Raw genomic sequence first — 20,411 nt, 5'->3', positions numbered from 1 at the left:
GCGATTGTCTCAAAGACAATTTAATGTCATAGTGCAATATACATTTAATTTTACCAATCACAGTCAACTTGGGTAACTATGAATCATTTGGGTAACATTGACAGTGGGAATTTGAACTAGTTTTGATTATTTTTTTCATATGAAACCAACATACTTGATAAAAGTTTGCAAAACTAAAATGAATATCGTTCAATGTTAACCAAATGATTAAGTTACCCAAGTTGACTGTAACTACATATAATAGTATAAGCAATCCTAAACTGACATCCTGACAAATGTGACATAAATATTTCCAAAAAAATCATCTGATTTTATCAATCAACTATAAACAGACCAAGCAATCTTTGACATAACAAATTCTCGATTTCCAAGAATAAAAACCATAACCACAGAATACTTCTGATCACACACGTTTTAATATTTATTTACAGAATATTCTGAGAATCGTGTAGTATCAGAAACGAGTATAGACAGGTAAGGCTAGATCGTTATCACGAGTACCGTTATCTCGCGCCATCGCGTCTTGTGGTTTATGCAATATGTGCGTTCACGCTCCGATTACCTGCGGCATAAACAAGCGAGAGCTATGACCTCAGACGTTCGTGTTGCCTTTGTATTGTGAATTGATATAGATGTGGGTATTTTGGTTTTATATTATGGTATTTGTTAGGTTTGTTTCGATATATTTTTCGTGGTTTTTAGTAAATATAGGTTTCTGGTAGAAGATATTTCTTGCTAATTCAGAAAATTGTGGTTTTATTGGTAAAAAATATAGATATACTGGTTCTGTATTTCTAGTTGTGTTTGTAACAACACGACATTCATTTATCTATTACGTACCCTCTTATTTATAGTATCTGGACAGCTAAGTAGTCATTTTACATTCTTTTATTACTATCCTTTATTACATCTTGACAAATTTCATTGAAGTAGTACTTATTCGCTTAAACATCAGAAAGGATTAGATTCAACAAGTTAACATCGAATGGCAGGGGGTAAAACGTGTAGGCATCAAGAACGGAATTAAATAAAAACAGTATAATGTTGAAGAATTATTTATTTTTTATCATTATACATAGTTGTCACTTATCTCGCGTACACAAGCGACAAAAGCCTTCCATAGCTCAATTGACTTTGGCATAAGGTTTCATTGTATTTGTGCTGCGCGGGGAACGGCGCGCGCGCCGATGTTTACTACAAGCACTATCGAGGGGGACAATATTTCATTATAAAATAATAGTGGATAGAAAATTAAAACTAAATTTAGAAAATATCACTAATAAGCGCCAAATCACTGAATAGCACTTTACAATTTCATTGAGACTGGGAAATGTTAAATAATTAATACTAAGAATGTAGGTATCACCGCAAGTAATAGAAATACTTTTGTGACGCGCTATATTTGGCGTGAGATAAAAGAATATCCGAACAACTTCTACTCGCACTAAACCTAAGAGTGTAAATTATTTTCATTAATTTCAAACATTGGTAACGAGAATGAAAACAACGTAATATATTTAGGGAGATCAGAGTGAACTCTACGTAAAGGTGTGTCGTGGCCGACAACTCACTAAGCTACGTGGTATGTACTGTAGTTGCACAAGTTGCTCACTCGCGCCTGTGCCTGGCGATACACGCACAGACTCACAGAGCGCACGGTCTCACCACATCTATCTTTACATTACATATTTCCCGCAATATAAAACAAAAATAAAATAAAAACAAACTATAATTACATAAAAATGAGTGAATGCATATTTTTACACACAACATGACACATACATAAAAATAAAACATCGATGAGATACTCGTTATACTCGCACATCATTCCCTAAACATTGATAAATAGCTTCATCGTAAATATTAAACAATATTGGAATCAGGAACGAAACGTTCTAGACGTTACATCTAGAACACCTGTCTTTATTGTATATTATAATTATAATAATATATTAGTGTAGCAAATATTCGAATGACAGCAAAAAGCTTCGCCTCGTAAAAAGTATGCAATTTTAATAAGTACCCATAATCTAAACATCATAACGTCGAATGTTGAATTAAAAGTAGACATTACTTTGTAACAAATAAATAATATTAATCTATGCATTAATAAATCTAATAATCATGCCGTTCGCACAAGATCGAACGTTTCATTTAGAATTTGATTATCATTAATTTTATTAGAGAGGAGCGGTCGGCCCCGCGACGTCGGCCGCGGCCGGACGAGAGAGGCGACGGAGCGACGCCTCGCCGCACTAATACTCGACAAGTACATCACAATAAATACTATAAACTACGAATATTTTTGAATAATTTGCGGGGGAGGGGTGCGCGGGGACGGCTAGTGCGGCGGCTATAACGTGGAGGGCGGCACGGAGATGTCGTGGCGCCGCAGCGCCGAGCGGAACGACTCCAGCGACGAGCGCAGCGTCAGGCAGAAGCCGCGCGACGCCGGGATCAGCGGGTAGTCTGGTGGAGCTATATCCCCCCCGGCGGTCCCGTTGGACAGCGCCACCAGCTCCTCCAGGCGCCGGCACAGCGCGGCCGCGGCGCTGCGCAGGTGGCGCAGGATCTCGTCGCGGAACGGCTCCGGCGGGTTCAGCAACATCTTCGTCATCGACTGCACCAGCTTCAGCAGGACCATCTCGTTGTACATGCGAGAGTTCTCCTTGCCTTGTTGGGTACCTGCACCAAAAACCACATTAGTATACTGTGACTCCTTTAAAATTACCGTGAGATGTTTATTTTTTTGTTAATTTTAATTCCTTTATACCTTTCTGCTTCTCATATCCGGCTTCGTTGAAGTAGGGCTCTGCGTTGAGAATGAGGCCCTGCAGCGACACGATGACCTGCAGCAGTGAGCTGTCCTTGCCCCACACCTCCACGCCACGACCCGACCATGTGCCCAGCAGTGACACACACACCTGACATAAAACATAATTATTAGAAACAATGTATTATGTTGATCTGCTAAAGTGTGACTGAAAATTCTTTAAAAAATTCAAAGTTCCAAAAAACACATAACGAAATGCAATAAAAGTATTCCCCATTCGTTTTCAATATTATATTATTACCTTGCCTAATATAGACACATTAATCGTAAAAGAACCTATTGCTTCCAACAGTAAAATATAGACGGCTTAAATATACTGATACGGACAGATTCTCAAAATGACACTTTCAGTCGGAGAAACAAGGTCTTGTAGTCTACGTCATATATTTATTTCTAGATATAAATAACAAAACAACTAAATAAGCTCACCTTCCCATCTTCATACAAGTTAGGGTTGAGCCTATCGGTGCAGTAGGAGTGGTAGTGGCACAGCGGCGGCGCGCGCGGGTACTCGCCGCCCAGTTGCACGTCGAACACGAACAGCCCGCCCTCGTACGGCGTCTTGGTGGGGCCGGCGATCATCACCGACAGCAGGTCGATGCGGTCTTCGTAGCCGCGGACCCACACCTATGGGAGACAAGCATATTGAAATAGGTAAAGTGACCATGATTCTTTTTATGGCTTATGTTACTTTATACTGCTGAATGACTTATTTATACTGCTGAGTATAAGTCTCCCTTTTAGAACGCTATTTTTTACGCAAAGCAAAAGATTATACTTCTAAACGAAAGCTAGCAGAAGTAACAGACATGAAGTGCAAATATAGGAAACCTAACTACAAGAATGTTAAATTTTACTATCATTCCACTAATTATGTTTGCAATAAGTAAACCAATATTAGCGTTGTTAGAAAATACCGTCACATAACGGTTACATCTTCTTTGAAAACCGTCAAGACCACAAAAATTTGCAATATTTTTTACTAAAAGTGAAGCGATTTGGTATGATTATTATGAGTGTAAACTTACACCAGGTGGCAGATCGCTTTTGAGCAATTTAATCTCCCTCTTGACAGCGGAGTAGAATGTCCTGGGTTCAGAGGGTTGCAACATGGACAGTCGGAAGCGATGCGCAGCTGGCGCAGATTCCAGCACGCAGAATCCCTCGCCGCCCTCACACGGCTCGCCGGGGACCGCTACCATCGGCTCCGGTTCATCTGTGCCTTCCGCCGTGGCTAGGGGCGCTGTTTCTGTAGGAGCTACAATAAATACAGGTATGATGATTTCGTTATATTTAGCATTCATATTTAAGCATTAGCAGCCCAGCTAGTTTAGAGGCTATTGTAGAGAAGAGTACAGTAGGTCAGCTTAGACTTAGACTGTGTACGGACAACTCATTTGTTTACAACCTTATACCACTCCAAAAAACAGAAGACGAATGGTAGACACAGAATTAAAAATTTGTTTAAAGAGTTTAGATATTTAGAATCTGTCAAATTTAATCACTGTAACTTTCAATAATGTAAGTATTTTAAAACATGTTAAAATGTTTTCTTCTAGCAAGAAAATAGTAGCACCTGAAACTGGCAATAGCGATACCGTCAAGTGAATATAATGATTAAAGTACCAAAGTCAATAGATTATTACCTTCAACCTTGGGCAGGGTAGCGGTGGTTGCATCTTTGAGCTCCGCATCGACGGGCGGCTTGTCTTCGCCCTTATCATCCTGGTCCGCCATGCTCACCACCAGCGCGCCGTACTGACTACAATATTGATTCAACTGTTATTATATGCTAAGACTGTTTTTGGTTGGCGCAAGTACCGTCGAAATGAAAAAATGAGTAGATAGATAGTATGTACCGAGTAAGAGTTTCCAACTTCTACTTCAATGATGTTCTAAAGTTTCATGGGCTAGAGATTTTATCTCAAAAGTTAAACGGGTAAGTAGCATTTCGGAGTCAATTTATGATGTACTTCATTAACACCTAGGAACGCATATGGAGTATCAAAGAAAATTTATTTATTATTTCTATTAGAAATACGAAAAAGGATTACAAGTGAACTGAGATAAGAAGTAACTGAAATAAAAAAATAACGTTTATTAAACATTTTCATATAGTTCACTAAATATACGCCGACGGTAATTGCACCAACACATAAATATAAAATACATAATACAGGAACAGTGAGACAGTACCAACCAACAATATATCAACCATGCATATTGTCAAGGGGTCTATCGTTACAAGACTTACATTAAACAAACAACTCTTATCAATAAACATTAGTTCACGGAAATCAGAGAAATTAAGTTACCACTTTTTACAGAGTATCTATTAAATAAAAAAAAAAGAAAATTAAAAAAATATAGGTTTGACAACTGCAGAGGAAACAAATGGCTAACTTGCAAATGGCGGCAAATGTCATTCTAAATTCAAATTCGCGCGTGAAGTAGGAAATATTCTAATAAAAAATTAAACTAGCATTTAGATTAAAATTAACTACATAATTGTGCTTTTTTTGGGATAAACCATGCACAGAATTGGCATTCTAGGATATAGTAACATTCCTCTGTATTAAAAAGGGGGAATTTGGAAACCAGTCTACGATTATATCAAAAGATAAACATAAAATGCAAGAAATGATAATTAAAATGTATCTAATGCGGTCGCAAAGTAAACACATTTGTTTAATATAAGTATTGTGCTATGGTTCTGTACTGTTATTGTTGAATCAATGTTATTTAATGCCCAACACCTAACATAAGAAATTAGGAATTTGTTTCTACATTGTCAAATAAAGTTAGTGTTGAAGGAGTGATCGAAATAACTTAAGTAGGTACGTATGTATGCAAAATACTTGTTACCCATGTGCAACTGTTATCTATACAACTAATATTAGTTCGTGTTCAAGATAAGGCGAAAAGTTGATTTCTTTACCAAAATAAATGGTAACATTGTTACACTGACATGCAAAGATGATGTCTTAGTACAAGATAGAATGTATTTTTGTTTCTGTTAAGTTATAATGTGCAAATAATATTAAATAACAAATGGATTGTGTAGAGGGCAGATAGTAAGAACAACCGCTCCTTAATTCTCAAATATTGGTCCATGAAAAGTAACTGTACTGACAAGAGCATGACTGTCATAATCATATTGCGATTTTTTAAATGTTTTTAAATTGTTATATGTCAAGAACAGGGGCGCTAGCCGTATATTTAACATTGAACCATGCAATATATAACTATTTGGTGATATTATGTTTTTATTGTGTGCTATTCACATAAATATCTGTACATAAATAAGACCCCACCGAGTAACGACACAGCACGACATTTAATGAGATGCATAACATAAAATAATAAAAAAGAAAGATAAAATAATAACAATTAGCTAGGAATCTGTACATGGTATAAAGAAACCAAACTTTTAGAAGAATTTATGAAGTTTAAAATAACACGCAATGACATAAATTGTCTTACATTTTATACAGTTCATGAGTATATGAATCTTCTAAAGAGCTTCGCGAATTGATTAATGCTTTTAACGCTCCCCGGACATTTTAAATCAGGAGATATAAATAATAAAATAACAAAATAAACATAATAAATAAGCACAAAACATGTACAGAAGCCTTTTGTTAAGAACATAAATAAAACAATAATGTAGGCTCACACTGAAAAGTGGTAGAGTAACTTCTCTTCAGTCGCGTTTCGTTTCATCATTAAGGTGTTTAAGAAATCGGCCAACTCTTGAGGCCTTCTCCTGTGAAACAAATTGTTACTTTTACGATCACGCCGGTCTATTTGCGGCCCATTGCTTGCTTGCACTAAACCCCTTTGACGGAACATTTTATAATAAGCAATAAATATCTCTCTAGTATAAAATACCTATATGGTATAGAGATACTGTACTTAATTAGGGCGTATGAATGTCTGTTTAAACTATGTATCCCGATATTTGAGTTTTAAATCGTGTAGTTCCTTATAGTGAAATCGAAGTAAGCGTCAAAATACTGATGGTATATGTCACAATATCTTGATGGGATATAATAAAAAATAAAAAGTAAACTGAAGATTTTTATGTGAGAATAACTTGACTGTCTAAATTGAAAGAGGTGCTCAACATACAATATTTTGTGTAATTTTCCAAGTGCATTATGATTTCATTGTATTTTGCATAATTTATAAAAGTTAACTACTAAAATCTACTTTTATATAGCGATGAAAGGAACTATGCGACTTAAAACGTATAATTTGTGCAATGAAATAGGGGTTTTTAGTAAACTCGTGCGAGACAAATTTCATACGAGTCTCTGGGCATCAAATAGTTCGGCCTAATTGTAGGCAATGTACGTACGACTTACTGCCATTTGTGTAAGACTAGGTTGCGTTAAATAAAACGTGTCGCTTTATCCGAGAAAGTGTGCAACATATAGTGTAAATATAAATAAATACACATCATTAATAATATAAAAGAAAAAGTTCTTATGATGTTTTCGTTCGTGTTGGTAATAAAGGGTATGAGGTTTTTCTTCTAAGATTAGTTGACCATAAAATTAAACGTATATATATATATTATATTCTCGTATTATCTGACCACTGACCATAACAGACTGCAATTTTATGAACATGTCTGATCAAAATACGGACTTTATTTAGTTAGCAAATATTAAAGTAACTTTAATACTTATTTCTAGTTTCTATTTCTAATATTTTTGTTACAGCGTTACATAAAGTGTTTTTTGTGACTTTATGTGCACGTGCACACATTGCCTGTACGGAACCAGTAGCAAGCGAAATTTTAGTCAGATGTTCATAACCCGAACCACTTATTACCAACATAGTCCGAAACCTCGCCTATTTTATCTCAATAGTAATCAATCCATAAGCGTATAGAGTATTTTTACCACCTTATGAGTAAGGACTTACCGGCTGACTTCGGCGTGTGCCTTGACAAGTTGCGTGTGGATGAGATTACACAGCTTGTAGCACACGTTGCGTGTGGTGCCGTCGCCGTCGCTTGTCTCCGCGGACGCTGGAGGTAAATAATACGAGACATAGTTATACACTTTCTTACGAACTTTTCTTACTAGAAAAGATAATTCAATTTATCCCTTGATAAGCATTTTTGTAACTACCCTAGAATGCAAACTGAATAAAAAAATATTTTTACTATTTATGGATAACACAATAGTTGGTTGGTAGAGGCGTGTTTCTACAGTAATTTTGGCTGTCAAAAGAGAATACTTACGGTTTTCACTAGTAGGCGCCAAGGTAACGCATGCTCCGTTATCTTGTGTGACGTTCGTGTCTGATCCAGACTGCACTGGCTCTATGTTCAAGTGCAGCTGTTTCTTACTAGCTGTCGTTTCCACCTAGAAAATAATATTAAAGATTAAAGATGAGTTGAGAGGCTAAATGTGGCTTTTGTGACCGCTGTATGTCAACTTATGACAAATCTTACTAAGCTATTATTTCACGAAATGGTAGTAATAATTCAATATTTACCTCCATAGGTTCAACGGTGACATTGGACGCGATGATAGCGCGATTTTTATCCAGCTCCTCATCTATCATCATGGCATCTTGTGACGCAGCAGTAGGCGCGGGTGCCGCAGCTACAGAGGAGGCGTGGACGCAAGAGGCGGGAGGGCCGTGAGGGCACACTACGGGCACCGTGGGAGAAGTCGCGGCGTGGACGCAGGAGGCCGGAGGACCGTGAGGACAGGCGGGCACGACCGCCGGGCTCGTGGCGAGCACGCAGGACGCGGGAGGGCCGTGAGGGCACGCCGGGGCCACCGGTGTGGCTGACGCGTGGACGCAAGACGCTGGAGGGCCGTGAGGACACTGCACGGCGGGCGGCTCGCTGGGCGCGAACAGACGAGCTAACTGCTCGTGCACGCGCCTCTCACCCGCGCGCGGTGTACTCGCACCGCGTTCCCGCACGCGTTCTAATAGACCCTGCAAATAAGTAGATATGGTTTTACTGTCAATTCAAACGATAAGTTGCAATTAAAAAAATCTGTATTTGATTTTTTTTAAATATCTACGTTGATGAAAACATAGGTATTTATTTACTTATAACTATGTCACTATATTCTTACCAAAAAGTGGTCTTCATGGAAGAATGATGTCCCCATGAGACGGTCTAAGAACCGACAGTCCTTGTAGAGATTCAGTAATTTCCGCATAACCTAGAAAGTAAAAAAAAACAATTGTACATCAGCCACTTCCTTTAACGATCATATACACTGGAGTATAAACAAAATCATTCAAATTGTAAATAGTTTAGTTGTGCAATGTAGGACTATTCTGTGTTTAGGTTACCTCTTGGTTCTGCAGCGAGGGTTGCTTGGCGAACATCTCCTCGAGGCGGCGCATGGCCACGCGGCCGCGCTCTATATGCGCCGCCACCCGCGGCTCCAGCAGGCGCGGTACTGGCGTGCCCGCCGCGCTCACCACGCACTCGCCGCCCGGGAACTCCGAGCTGCCTAGTAGCACTGCCGCTGATAGCACTGGGGAGAAACAAGTACATATTTAGACCAATACTGAAATATTTCTAATTTTGTAATAAGTTATAAATAAAATAAGGCAAATAAGGCAGTACAAATTACTATTAAGAATAACGTAATACAATGGTACCCTATGTTTACACAAGATGCAGTTTATGTGATGCATTTTTTTTGTAAAAAAGTAGGCTCATTTGAGGTTATCTTGAAGGAAAATGTAGACTATGGTAATGAATAGACAAGGTGTATTTATTGTATTTTGTGGTAATTTAGTCATCACTTGGTGTATAATATACATTTCATTATACCCAAGAAAATCTGAAGATTGAATTCACTTAACACGCATTACATGTGAAAATAAAATCTCGCAATAATATGGTACCTTGATTAGCAGTATTGTTAGTGGCAGTTTGTTCAGGCGGCGTGGGTGTTCGCGGCTGGTCGGGCGTCCTCGGCTCGGGATCGTGCGCGGAGCTCTGCGTCTCCCACGAGTCCTCAGAACCTGATCCGTCTGAACCCCACAGCTCGCCTTCTTCACTGTCGTACTCACCAACCTACAAATACAATACATTTGAGATAATTTTAGCGAAAAAAGAAGCAACTTCTACAGTACAGGGAAGCCACTGTACATTCCTTTGTTGATATTTTATTGATTTATTAGGGCGATGAGAGCTTTACCTTATAAAGATCTTGCGGCCAGCACATGCTAGTGTGTCCATCCACCCACCATACTTTAACGCGACCGGACGGGAAATTGTCGATCACCTAAAAAAAGAAAATTGTTAAATAAGAACTTTTTAAATTATTTCGGAGCAAGTAGTTTTATATTACGATCTTTTTCATGGTGTACCTGTCCAGCAGTGCAGTTGGCATCTTCTCCAGTGAAGTTGGCAACCCTAATGACGACAGTGCCGGGCCGGTACTGGAAGTCTGGGTGGTCTTTTAGGTCGTACACGCTTACTTCACTCTCGTACAACATTTGTGGCCTAGAGACAGATATTAAGCATTTTATTATCCGACATATTAGACTGTTTGTATAAGTTAATTTGATAAGTTAGGTTAATACTTACACTGGTTCATCAGCACTGGTATATGTGCGGTACCAATGTACGATAGCTGTCCGACCGTGATGGTCCACACGTTGGACGACGCCGTAGTCCCTGTGTTTTAACTGCCAACAAAATAGTACCGGCTTAATACATGCTTTTAACGCAAATCAACTCTAAATATTGTCTATTTTCATGATAAAATAGCATATATGAAGTTAATGATTTTATATTTCCAAAATAAAGTGTGATATAATACGGCGAGTCTTGTGTTATTCTCACCTGTTGGTTTTCTTCAACGTTGGCGGCGCCACTAACTACGAAGTCTCCCGGGAAGCACTCCTGTCCATCCAAGTGATGGATAGGGTACAACTGTGTCGACGGAATACCCATTTCTATTGTGCCATCCTGTAGACAACATGTTTTATAAGTATGTTAATAATAAAACACGGACGCGAGACGTCGCGTGTACTGAATAAGTTCGTCTATCACAAAAGTATATGCGCTTGCTTGACTATGCTAAATGTGATAATATTTAGTAATGCTGAAGGATGTCGAAGTTACGAGTTAACGCAAATAAATACCAGCATATAAGAGCTTTATATTGGTTTACAATTTTAACAAGATTCAAAGTCGTCAAAAATGATAACATCCACAAAAATATTGAAACAAAAACAAATAGTTTTTATTTTCTCTCAAGATGGGTAATTTATTAGCGCTGTCTTGGTCTATGAGTACTTTCTACAATATTATTTTAAGTGGATAGCTTTATCGGTTACCTGCCACACGACATTGGCGCGGCTGGTAGTGTGCAGGGTCTCGACAACGACGCGGTCACCACGGCGCGGGGGCGGCGCGGGCGGCGCTCGGCGCACGGTCCGCTTGAGGCGCTTGCCGCGGAGCAGCCGCACCGCCAGCTGCGGGGAACGCTTGCCGCGACCTGACGCCGCTGATGAACAGCGAGATGACCATGTTGCACCGCTATATAACACACAAAAACAGTGAAGTAGGTAACAAATTGTGGTCATAACTGACTGTGGCATCAGAATTAAAATAGAGACAAGTGTTTTAATTTGATGGCAATTCTTAGCGCGGTGTTTGCAGTATGGAAATATTCACTAAGCAAATTTTATTAACTTGCTATTTCAACTGATTTGTGATAACAATTTAATCTCTTTAAAACAATTTTCTTTTACAAAACAATTAACCATTGTACAATACGCGTTACTTGTGTGTGTCTCAGAATAGAACTGCAGCTCAGAAGGCGAAATGTATATATACAATAGACAGGAGACATAACTATAATGAAAAGGAATGACCTTTCTTACTATCATCTATACTCCTTGCCTATGTCTCTTGTATTTAGATATCATAGACAAACATCATATCACAGTCAAGAATATATGCTTTCTTGGATGATAGTAATGAATATATACCTGTCAGTATCGCTGGCCTCGCTGCTGGTGTTCTCCCAGTTGTCGGAGTCGTCGTCGTTGAGCGCGGTGTCGGACTTGCTGTCGCCGTTGAGCAGCGAGCTGTCCTCGCGCGTGGGCTCGGGACTGCGGACGTGCCATCTAGTTAGCGTACTCGATGTAGTGCCACGAATTACAGGTGCTTGTTTACTTAGCTGTATTATGTATAGCGACCAAGCGGTGTATTGTGAAGTTATGCGTGTAATTTATCTATAATATTAGGTACAATTTTGTATTTTTGTGCAGTCTTGTCTCTCTATCTAGTGTAGAAGTGACCTTGGGTAATGAAATGCATAATACTTTTATTAGTCGATGCATCTTAATGTGCGTGAGTACCTATGAATGTTTTTTAAATATTTTTTGATTAGGTAACTTAATAGTGGTCTTCAAACACAACTAGTTTCTATAACGACATATATGAAACGTACACGTATACAATAAACACTCAATCGTTACAAGTATACGTACGTGCACGGTACATACGAACGGTCTCGATTTCATATTTCTACACATAATACGACGAAAATTTCTAAACATATTCAGTATACCCATAACCAGCAAAGCCAAGCGGTGAGTAGTATCGCTACCTGATGCCGGAGTCGTTCTTCTCCTCGGTGGCGGTGTCCTCCTGGCTGCTGGCCGTGGGCAGCGAGGACACGTCGCCGATCGGCTCGATCTTGATGCTGGGGCAGTTCGCGTCCGTCTTCAGACCCTCGTCCGCCAGGCATTCCAGTTTGTCGTCGCCGTCTATTTCCATATCGTTCTGAAACAGATTACACAATTAGAGACTGTATTTTGCGGCGGGAAAAGTTTTAAACAGAAGAGTTTCAGGGCATTTTTACATGACTACTCATCGATGTAGCGGTTAATATGGGGGAGCGGCCTAAGTCATAAACGAGCAAGTACGCGCCTGATGTAGTAGTATTCAAATTCATTAAATCACTGTCATTGTCAATCTTCGTACGTTTGAAACTTTACTCTAAGCAAAGTCTCCCGCGTTAGAGACACCATAGTTAAACAAAGAAAGATGGCCTTATTTTAATTTAACCGAGGCACAATTTTACATAAAAATTCTGAGTCGAACAAATTTCGTAGTTAATTAAATATACTTACATCGGCCGCCTTAAGTTTCCTGTGTGAGGAGGCGCGTTTCTTGGGTCTAGACGGCACGTGGTCTGTGGAGTTGGTCTCCGTTTTCGAAGGCTTCTTCAACGGCCGGGTCTGCTTGCGGAGATTTCTGTAGTATTTACCTGTACAAGTATAAGTAGATGCTTAATAGGGAGCTAAGTTAAGGATAAGAAATAAAGCCTATAGCTAAAAATATGGTACGATAATCAAAATTTTCAGGTGTATGGGAAAATTATTTCTCGAAATTCAGGATGTAACATAATTTCTTTACGCAAGGAAATCGATTCTAAGATCATATAATTGATTTTTATCACAGAGGTAATTATGATAAAGTTCTAGCAAATATCGCGTATGGTACGGTAGCGTGTATGGTAACGCGATTATATGAGTAAATAGGAAAGAGTAATGTTATTTAGCCACGCCATAGGTGAAACATACTGGCCATACAAAACGATCATTTAACTCACAAACCACAGCGTGTGGTTCAATTAATAAATTATAGATCGCTAATTAAACAGCGGAACTGTGTAATTAAAGGTCAATGGTCATTCATTGCACACGGGATACGTGGGCGTGACGTATTCATAAATTAATGTAATTTTATTCCTGACAAATGAAGTCCAGACTACTCGTGTTATGAGCTCGTAAATGTCACGTCTGTGTTTGCACTTACGCGCATGCAACTAACGTGAATCTTTGAATGTCTGAAATTCAACTTTGAGTATTAACATCAAAACTTTATACCAACTTTGTAGGTACAAAAAATCGTACAATTTAATAACTACCACACAGACACCGGATCTATAGTCCTACAAGTTAGAAGGCCTTGAGAAAGATTCGCAGTTGGAGGAGTCAGGAGATTTACGACATTCAGAACTAAGAACATCAGTGATTTGCCTGGCCTGTTTCGTACAGCTACATCTTTTAAAAAATACACAGATTTATTAATTATAATGATGAAAGACGCCAAGGCTCTCTATAAAATGTCTGTCTATCTATACTTCTATAGATACGAATTTAGAATGTAATGGTTACTTACTTTGTTGCTTCCTCCATTGCTTCTTACTAACGAAGCTGTCTTCGGAGCTGATGGTGAGAAAGTTCCTGTCGCCGACTTGCAGCGTGCACGGCTCAAACACGTTCAGCAACTTCAGGTTCTTTAGATCTTCGCCTGAATACCAGACAAATGTAAATTAGTTACTTTACATACCCTTACAACATATTATTAGAAGTAAATCCCGATCCATCGGGAACTCCGGGATAAAAATGTTAATTCCTATGTGTTATTCTGGGTCTTCAGCTACCTACTTACGTGAAAGAGTAACAAACATACTCACAAATTTCGCATTTATGATATTAGTAGGATTTTAAAACTTTACGACCATGTGATCATATGATCAGAAGATAGAAGGTTCTAAGGAAGAAACTGAGGCTCTTTTTCTCCATCTTAGTCTCCATCTAAACCAATGGCAGATGCAATCCGTATTAAAGATATTTTAGAAGATAGCTACAACTGTTGCAGTGTTACCTTCAACAAGGAACTTGGGCTGCTGCGGCGCGGTGGCGTCGGTAGGGGGCGTGCACAGCGCGCGGCACTGCCAGTGCACGCTCACGCTCTCCGTCATCACCGCCTCCACCGTGAACTACACGAACAAACATAATTGTAGTTATAAAAGGACATTTTATAATCAAAGTAAATATGAAATAATAGATAGAAAACTACCCATCAAATTGTGGACGCATGGAGTCATCGTATTAAGGTAGTAGTATATTTTACCCATTGTAACCAAAATAAGTAATAGTATAAAAATAATGTCAAATCGAAAAGAGATTCGGTGAATAAAAGAGAGATCCAAAATCTCGAAAATACAATCATATAAATCTATTAATATTAATAAAATTAACGAGACGCCTCTAATGCCCACGTGAGCACCTGAGCCAGATAACAATTTCGGGTAAATTCCATCTACCCACCTTAGCGACCTTTCTAGTCATCTATTTGACGAAAGTTTAAGGGAGTTATTACCAAGAATTCTTCTATTTATAATTTTTTTCTTTTTGTATTTTGTAATTCATCAATAAGTTGTAGGTAATCGTCTCGAACAAAGCGTGCCTATATAATTTGGATATGAGGTAACGTAATTTAAATATGAGGAAAAAACTGTAACGTGCGTGCACTCGACGTCCTATTTACGTCAAATAGTTTTACTCGATACGTAAATTATAAAGGTACACGACATCATATCATGATACGTTTATTGTCATGACTTAATATTGAAATCAATAGCGAGTTGCTTAATGGGAAATAGTTTACATAGTCTAACCAATTTATTGACTTAAGGTCGATACTGTTATGTTCGGAAGTACTGCAATAGGAAGTTCCTAGATTACACAATAAATTACAAAATTGGTATTCGAGCTTAACAGTTAGTCTGTAATTAATTTATAAATTGCATTTTAATTATGGAATAATGAATTCATGATGAATATTACAACTTAAGTTGTAAGTAAGTACGAGAGTTAGACTTTTTATTTCAGTTCTTATTTTAAAGCCTAACCCCTCCCACTTTACGGGAAGAGACCCTTGACCAGCAGTGGGACATTGATGGGTTACATTTATTTATAAATAAGTAAAAAAGATATACTGTTTTTTCGGTTTTAATTATGACTATATTAGGACTTACTGTCTATAGGTTCGTAGGTTAGTAATAAGTATGAGCTTACCTTATGATCATGCATTTTATGTTTCCTAGCAGCCTTCATTTCCTTGGTGACGTGCAGCCAGTTGGCGTTATCCAGGGAGCCGAGCGGGCCGTACACCACTTGTCCCGGGTAGAACTCGGACGAAGAGTAGGGCGTTGATCGTCGACGACGCATCGAGTAGTCTTCGAGAGGACACGTGTCGAGGTCCGGGTACTCCAGCCGAGACCCATCCGCGGACACTAGGCGCAGTTTACTATGGACGGCCTGTGGACAAATACTTCGTTATTCTCGACAAAATAAACTTACTAATAAAATGTCATCGAGTAAAAACTAGTATATGGATCGCGGTAGATAAGTAAGTAGTTCAACTGGCATAAAATCGAGTTTCGTGATTTGTTTTTCTTCAAGTAACTACCCATATTTTTTCATATTATTATGTCGTGTTATTTTCTTCCTAAATATCACTATCACAAATTTCGTTGCTAGACTAGTTTACGTGTAGTTTTAGAATATTCTAGTGCTCAACAGGGCGCGCTACTCGCATGGGGATAGGTAGAAATTACATAACATCATAAACACGTATCCACCGTACAAGTCTAATTTGTTTTATCCGGATTATCATAGTCTAGTCCAGGGGTTCCCAACCTTTTCTTAGTCCGAGACCACTTTATATTATTCTTGTTAGCAGGGACCACTATGTAAGTATATTAAAAATAAAATGTAATAATCATCCTGGAAATTTAAAGCTTTAAAATCATTCGCGGAACATATTTTTTTCCATGGACCACTGGTTGGGAACCACTGGCCTAGTCCCTAGTCCGAGATTATTCCAGAACTTACAATATCATGTATAACAAGACCGTTGAAACGGCAGCGTGCGAAATTAATTATTTATTGTAATCGATCGGGTTATTGTGTATTCAGTGATTGTTTTCACGGTGTTAGCAAGGTATTATAATTGCATAAGTAAAGACATGGCAAGCGTTTGTTCGTGTCTCTGGTGATTTTATACAATTATTTGAGGAACAAAATATACTAAAACGATATCGCCGTCCTACATTTTTTGTTTGACTACCGTACATAGAATCCCAAAAAGAGTATGTATTATAAAGTGAATGACAATTGGCAAATATGTAGTATTTTTCTTCAGATTGGACCAAAAAATTAGTCAACATGATTTTAAACAACGATTATTTTGCTCTGGAGGTATATTTTTCGTGTTGGTGATTAAAGAGACTTTGCCAAGTCTCCATCGAACAGCCCTATTTAATGTTTTGAAACACACATAGATCAATAAGTAGGTATCCAGTTCTAAATGGGCAGGCCAAAACACATTTAAAAACCTCGTATTTACTATTTGATTGTATACTTCAATTTAAAATAGAATGCACTAGTTCTTTTTTCCTTCAACCTTAAATACTTCGCTTGTTTGTATGAGATAAAAATATTCTTTCTTATAACCGACGCAAGCTATTGATACCACACGGGCGCACTCGTGCATAACCACTGTTCGCTACTAATATTATAAATGGGAACACGACTATTAACAAGCGTACTGTATTTATCATCGAGTTTGATCTTATTATTTGATGATCTGTTGATACTTTTTAAAAAGAATCAAGGCATAGGTGGTGTGATATTATGATTTTTTTTCATATACAATCATGCATAAAATCACACTTTTTATGGCAGGGGTTCCCAACCTTTTCTTAGTCCGGGACCACTTTTATATTATTCTTGTTAACAGGGACAACTATGTAAGTATATTAATAAAGTGTACACTGAAAATTTAAAATTATTCGCGGACCACATTCTGTCTTCCGCGGACCACTGGTTATGTTAGGTTAGTTATTGTTTTATGGTATGCAGAGATCAAAGAACGTCACTTGGTACGATCCTTACAAACTTCCCTTGCTCCTTTCACATCCATACAGGACTACCAGATTTTTTATTACAATAAAATATTTTACGAAATTCAGTCATGTGCCACGGTAAGTAAATTTTAAGCATGTTATAATCATTTTTATACAACGATTTTTAAGATTTTAGCAACGTATTTACTACATAAGGTTCATGTATACAACTAATGCCTGAAACAATATTTTTAAAACACTAGAAACTTCGCGTCTTTTTTTAATATTTACCGTTACAATCTTACATATTATGTCTCACAGTTTTATGCAGTCAATTAAAATCGAATCCTTTCTCAGCATTTAAGTAAGTCTTCATGGTTTTAAGTGATGACGACAAAATCCATTGTGTGCTTTTTGCGTGACGCTCAAACAAAACATAAATTCAATAAAAATTGTTTCGAAGTCATTGACCTTGTAGTAGTCCAATCTAAATTAGTTCTAAAAGTTTTAATAAATCAGTCTTGATAGTTTTATTAATGTAATGTTTCTGATTATTGTTGAAAGAACTAACAATATTTTTCATTTTAAGTACATTTGAGTAAATAAATATCCTATAAATATATGGATATATTTTATTACTTTACATAACATAGAACAGAAGCTACAATATGTGAAGGTATTGCCATAATATTTATTATTTATCTACCTACAGTTCTTTACTTATAAAACTTTAACTTAAGTAAATTGATCAATCTAAAATTAATGTTGCAACATTAATTTTAGATGACTATCAATTTTTAATTAAACCATAATGTTATGAGAAAGAATATTAACTAATATCATAGTGATATTTTTAAATGTTATATCTAGGAAGCCAGACAGCATCTTGTACTTGTTAGAATGTAATAAAGAAACAAAATAATTATTTTAATAACCATAGATCTTCATACAGAATTCAGATTTCAATATTCTCAATTAAAATTTTTGTTGTATCTGCCTAAAATCATTAGAAACTAAAATATCATTAAAACTTCTAACTGACTGTTACTGTAGTACCAATCTCTATCAATGTATTTACAAAGAAAAAGTAATCACATGTCACTGTTTATCAAATAACATAGAGAGTACACCTGCAAAAGGAAGCACATGCACTTATAAATGTCTCTCTAAAACTTACCTTAGAAGTTCCAACCCAAGAATCGAGGCAGACTGCCAAATCGGGAGTGAACTCTTCTAACGGCTGCAGCCTCTCACTAGCGACACTTGGTATCACATGTTTGGTGCCCACTATTTGAAGAGCTGCCGTCATTATAATATCCCGACAGTAGCCTCTTTGGGTGTCTTTACCAGCTATCAGACGACGGACTACATCTCCGGGCATTAAAGAGCGGTCTGCTAAACCCACCTGTGAGTGACAAAAGGTATTTGTATTTGTAATAAACATATTGTTGGTGCTACTGCATAAAAATCTTAATGCTATGAACTAATTTTACTAATGACAGAAAATGAGTATGCTGCTTTATGTATAATTTCACTTTCATATTGTTTTATCATTAATTCAAGAATAGCATCAATTCAAGAAGTGCATAAATGGATTTGCAGTAATATTCAGACCTAGGGATATATTCCTTTTAATATAAAAAAAAGGAAATTTGAATTATTTTTGACAATGTATTGCAGTACCACCGATGATGCTTATTCTTTGCTAAAAGATTATTACTATTAAAGAAAGAAAGGAAAGGAAAAAAAAGGTTCCAAAAACAGGTTTTGGGCTGTCATTATATTAACAAAAGTTTCTGACCAAAGGGACCGGACCACATCCTGTCATCACCCTTGCTAAGAATAATGGGCTCATATTGTCTGAAAGTCCAACAATACAATATACCTTCTTGCTGTACATAAAATTATATTGTATATTGATTGATGTCCTTATTAGAACACACACCTTTTTGGGATATCATGTTATTTTTTTATGTGTGCATGCCAATTCAACTCAATCCAATCAACAAATTGCTTACTTCATGGTCTGTGACAATAAAAAATCAGTAAACTACTCAATAAACTCAATTTACTTTTAATGTATGAAATACATATTTCGTGCGTTAAATGTGCGGGTAGATTTCATAAATGAACTACCTGCTCTTACCCTCATAAACTAATATTCAAGGGCACATCGTGTATTATTCAAGAAATATAGTATTTAGCCTCACAATTAGGGGTTGTTATACTCGAAGGTAACGGCATGATTTATTTTTTAACTACAACGGACACAACGGTGCGCAAGTAGCCGACGCCGCGTGAGACGAAAAGTATAATTTGTAGCAATCCTCGCTTACCGACTTCTCGGATATGACCCGCTCGGTGCCGGAAGGATGCCAGACAACACGAATTTCGCCTTTTTGTATCGGAGTTTCAATGTCGCTCTCTTGATCGCTGGAGTTGGCTTCATAGTTCTCGAGTACCAGACCGAAGACCACTTGACCGCGATTGTTGATTTTATACACTTCATCCTCGTAAAAATATTGAAAGTCAGTCGGCGAACCTGGATTTTGCCCCGCCATATTGACGGGAATTATCTAAAGACACAAATAATTTTGTTTTTTACGTGATTATGTTCTTTCTGACAGCTGATTGCAATGTGTGGCGCATGCGTCAATAAATTATGCAACGGAAACGCCATCTTGCGGATTTTTTGTGAATTAAAATTGCATTCCGTTGTACGCAAGGTAAATGTTTAATCGATGTAAAACAGATATTTTTTCATAATTATCGGATTAAGAATCCTTAATATACCGTGAACAATTCAACAGACAAATAATATAGCTAAGGAAATATTTTTAAATCTGTAAAATCTCTCGTATCAT

At 37.5% G+C, this 20,411-nt stretch overlaps 1 protein-coding gene across 3 annotated transcripts; it reads right to left on the bottom strand.

The window, feature by feature from the left end:
* Positions 1-1,042: 1,042 nt before the first annotated feature.
* On the bottom strand, positions 1,043-20,214 carry LOC142974714 ((E3-independent) E2 ubiquitin-conjugating enzyme UBE2O). 3 transcript variants are annotated; one of them, XM_076117187.1, is made up of 25 exons: positions 19,884-20,214; positions 18,725-18,952; positions 15,716-15,958; positions 14,520-14,634; positions 14,031-14,162; positions 12,977-13,113; positions 12,451-12,626; positions 11,828-11,965; positions 11,171-11,372; positions 10,674-10,799; positions 10,416-10,516; positions 10,196-10,331; positions 10,024-10,110; positions 9,728-9,899; positions 9,164-9,351; positions 8,941-9,030; positions 8,345-8,797; positions 8,088-8,211; positions 7,766-7,871; positions 6,510-6,599; positions 4,480-4,595; positions 3,862-4,091; positions 3,263-3,460; positions 2,774-2,924; positions 1,043-2,685 (listed from the first exon to the last, which is right to left on the bottom strand). In XM_076117187.1, the coding sequence occupies exons 1-25, from the start codon at positions 20,106-20,108 to the stop codon at positions 2,354-2,356; spliced, it is 4,296 nt and encodes a 1,431-aa protein (XP_075973302.1). In that variant the 5' UTR covers positions 20,109-20,214; the 3' UTR covers positions 1,043-2,353. The 3 variants fall into 3 exon arrangements, with proteins under 3 accessions (XP_075973302.1, XP_075973303.1, XP_075973304.1); XM_076117188.1 differs by having other exon boundaries at positions 11,828-11,950; positions 19,884-20,213; XM_076117189.1 differs by lacking the exon at positions 6,510-6,599.
* Between the last annotated feature and the right edge of the window lie 197 nt (positions 20,215-20,411).

This window comes from Anticarsia gemmatalis, chromosome 8, assembly GCF_050436995.1.
Source record: "Anticarsia gemmatalis isolate Benzon Research Colony breed Stoneville strain chromosome 8, ilAntGemm2 primary, whole genome shotgun sequence".
NCBI classification, from domain to species: domain Eukaryota; kingdom Metazoa; phylum Arthropoda; class Insecta; order Lepidoptera; family Erebidae; genus Anticarsia; species Anticarsia gemmatalis.
This window is presented reverse-complemented; position numbering and strand designations above follow the sequence as displayed.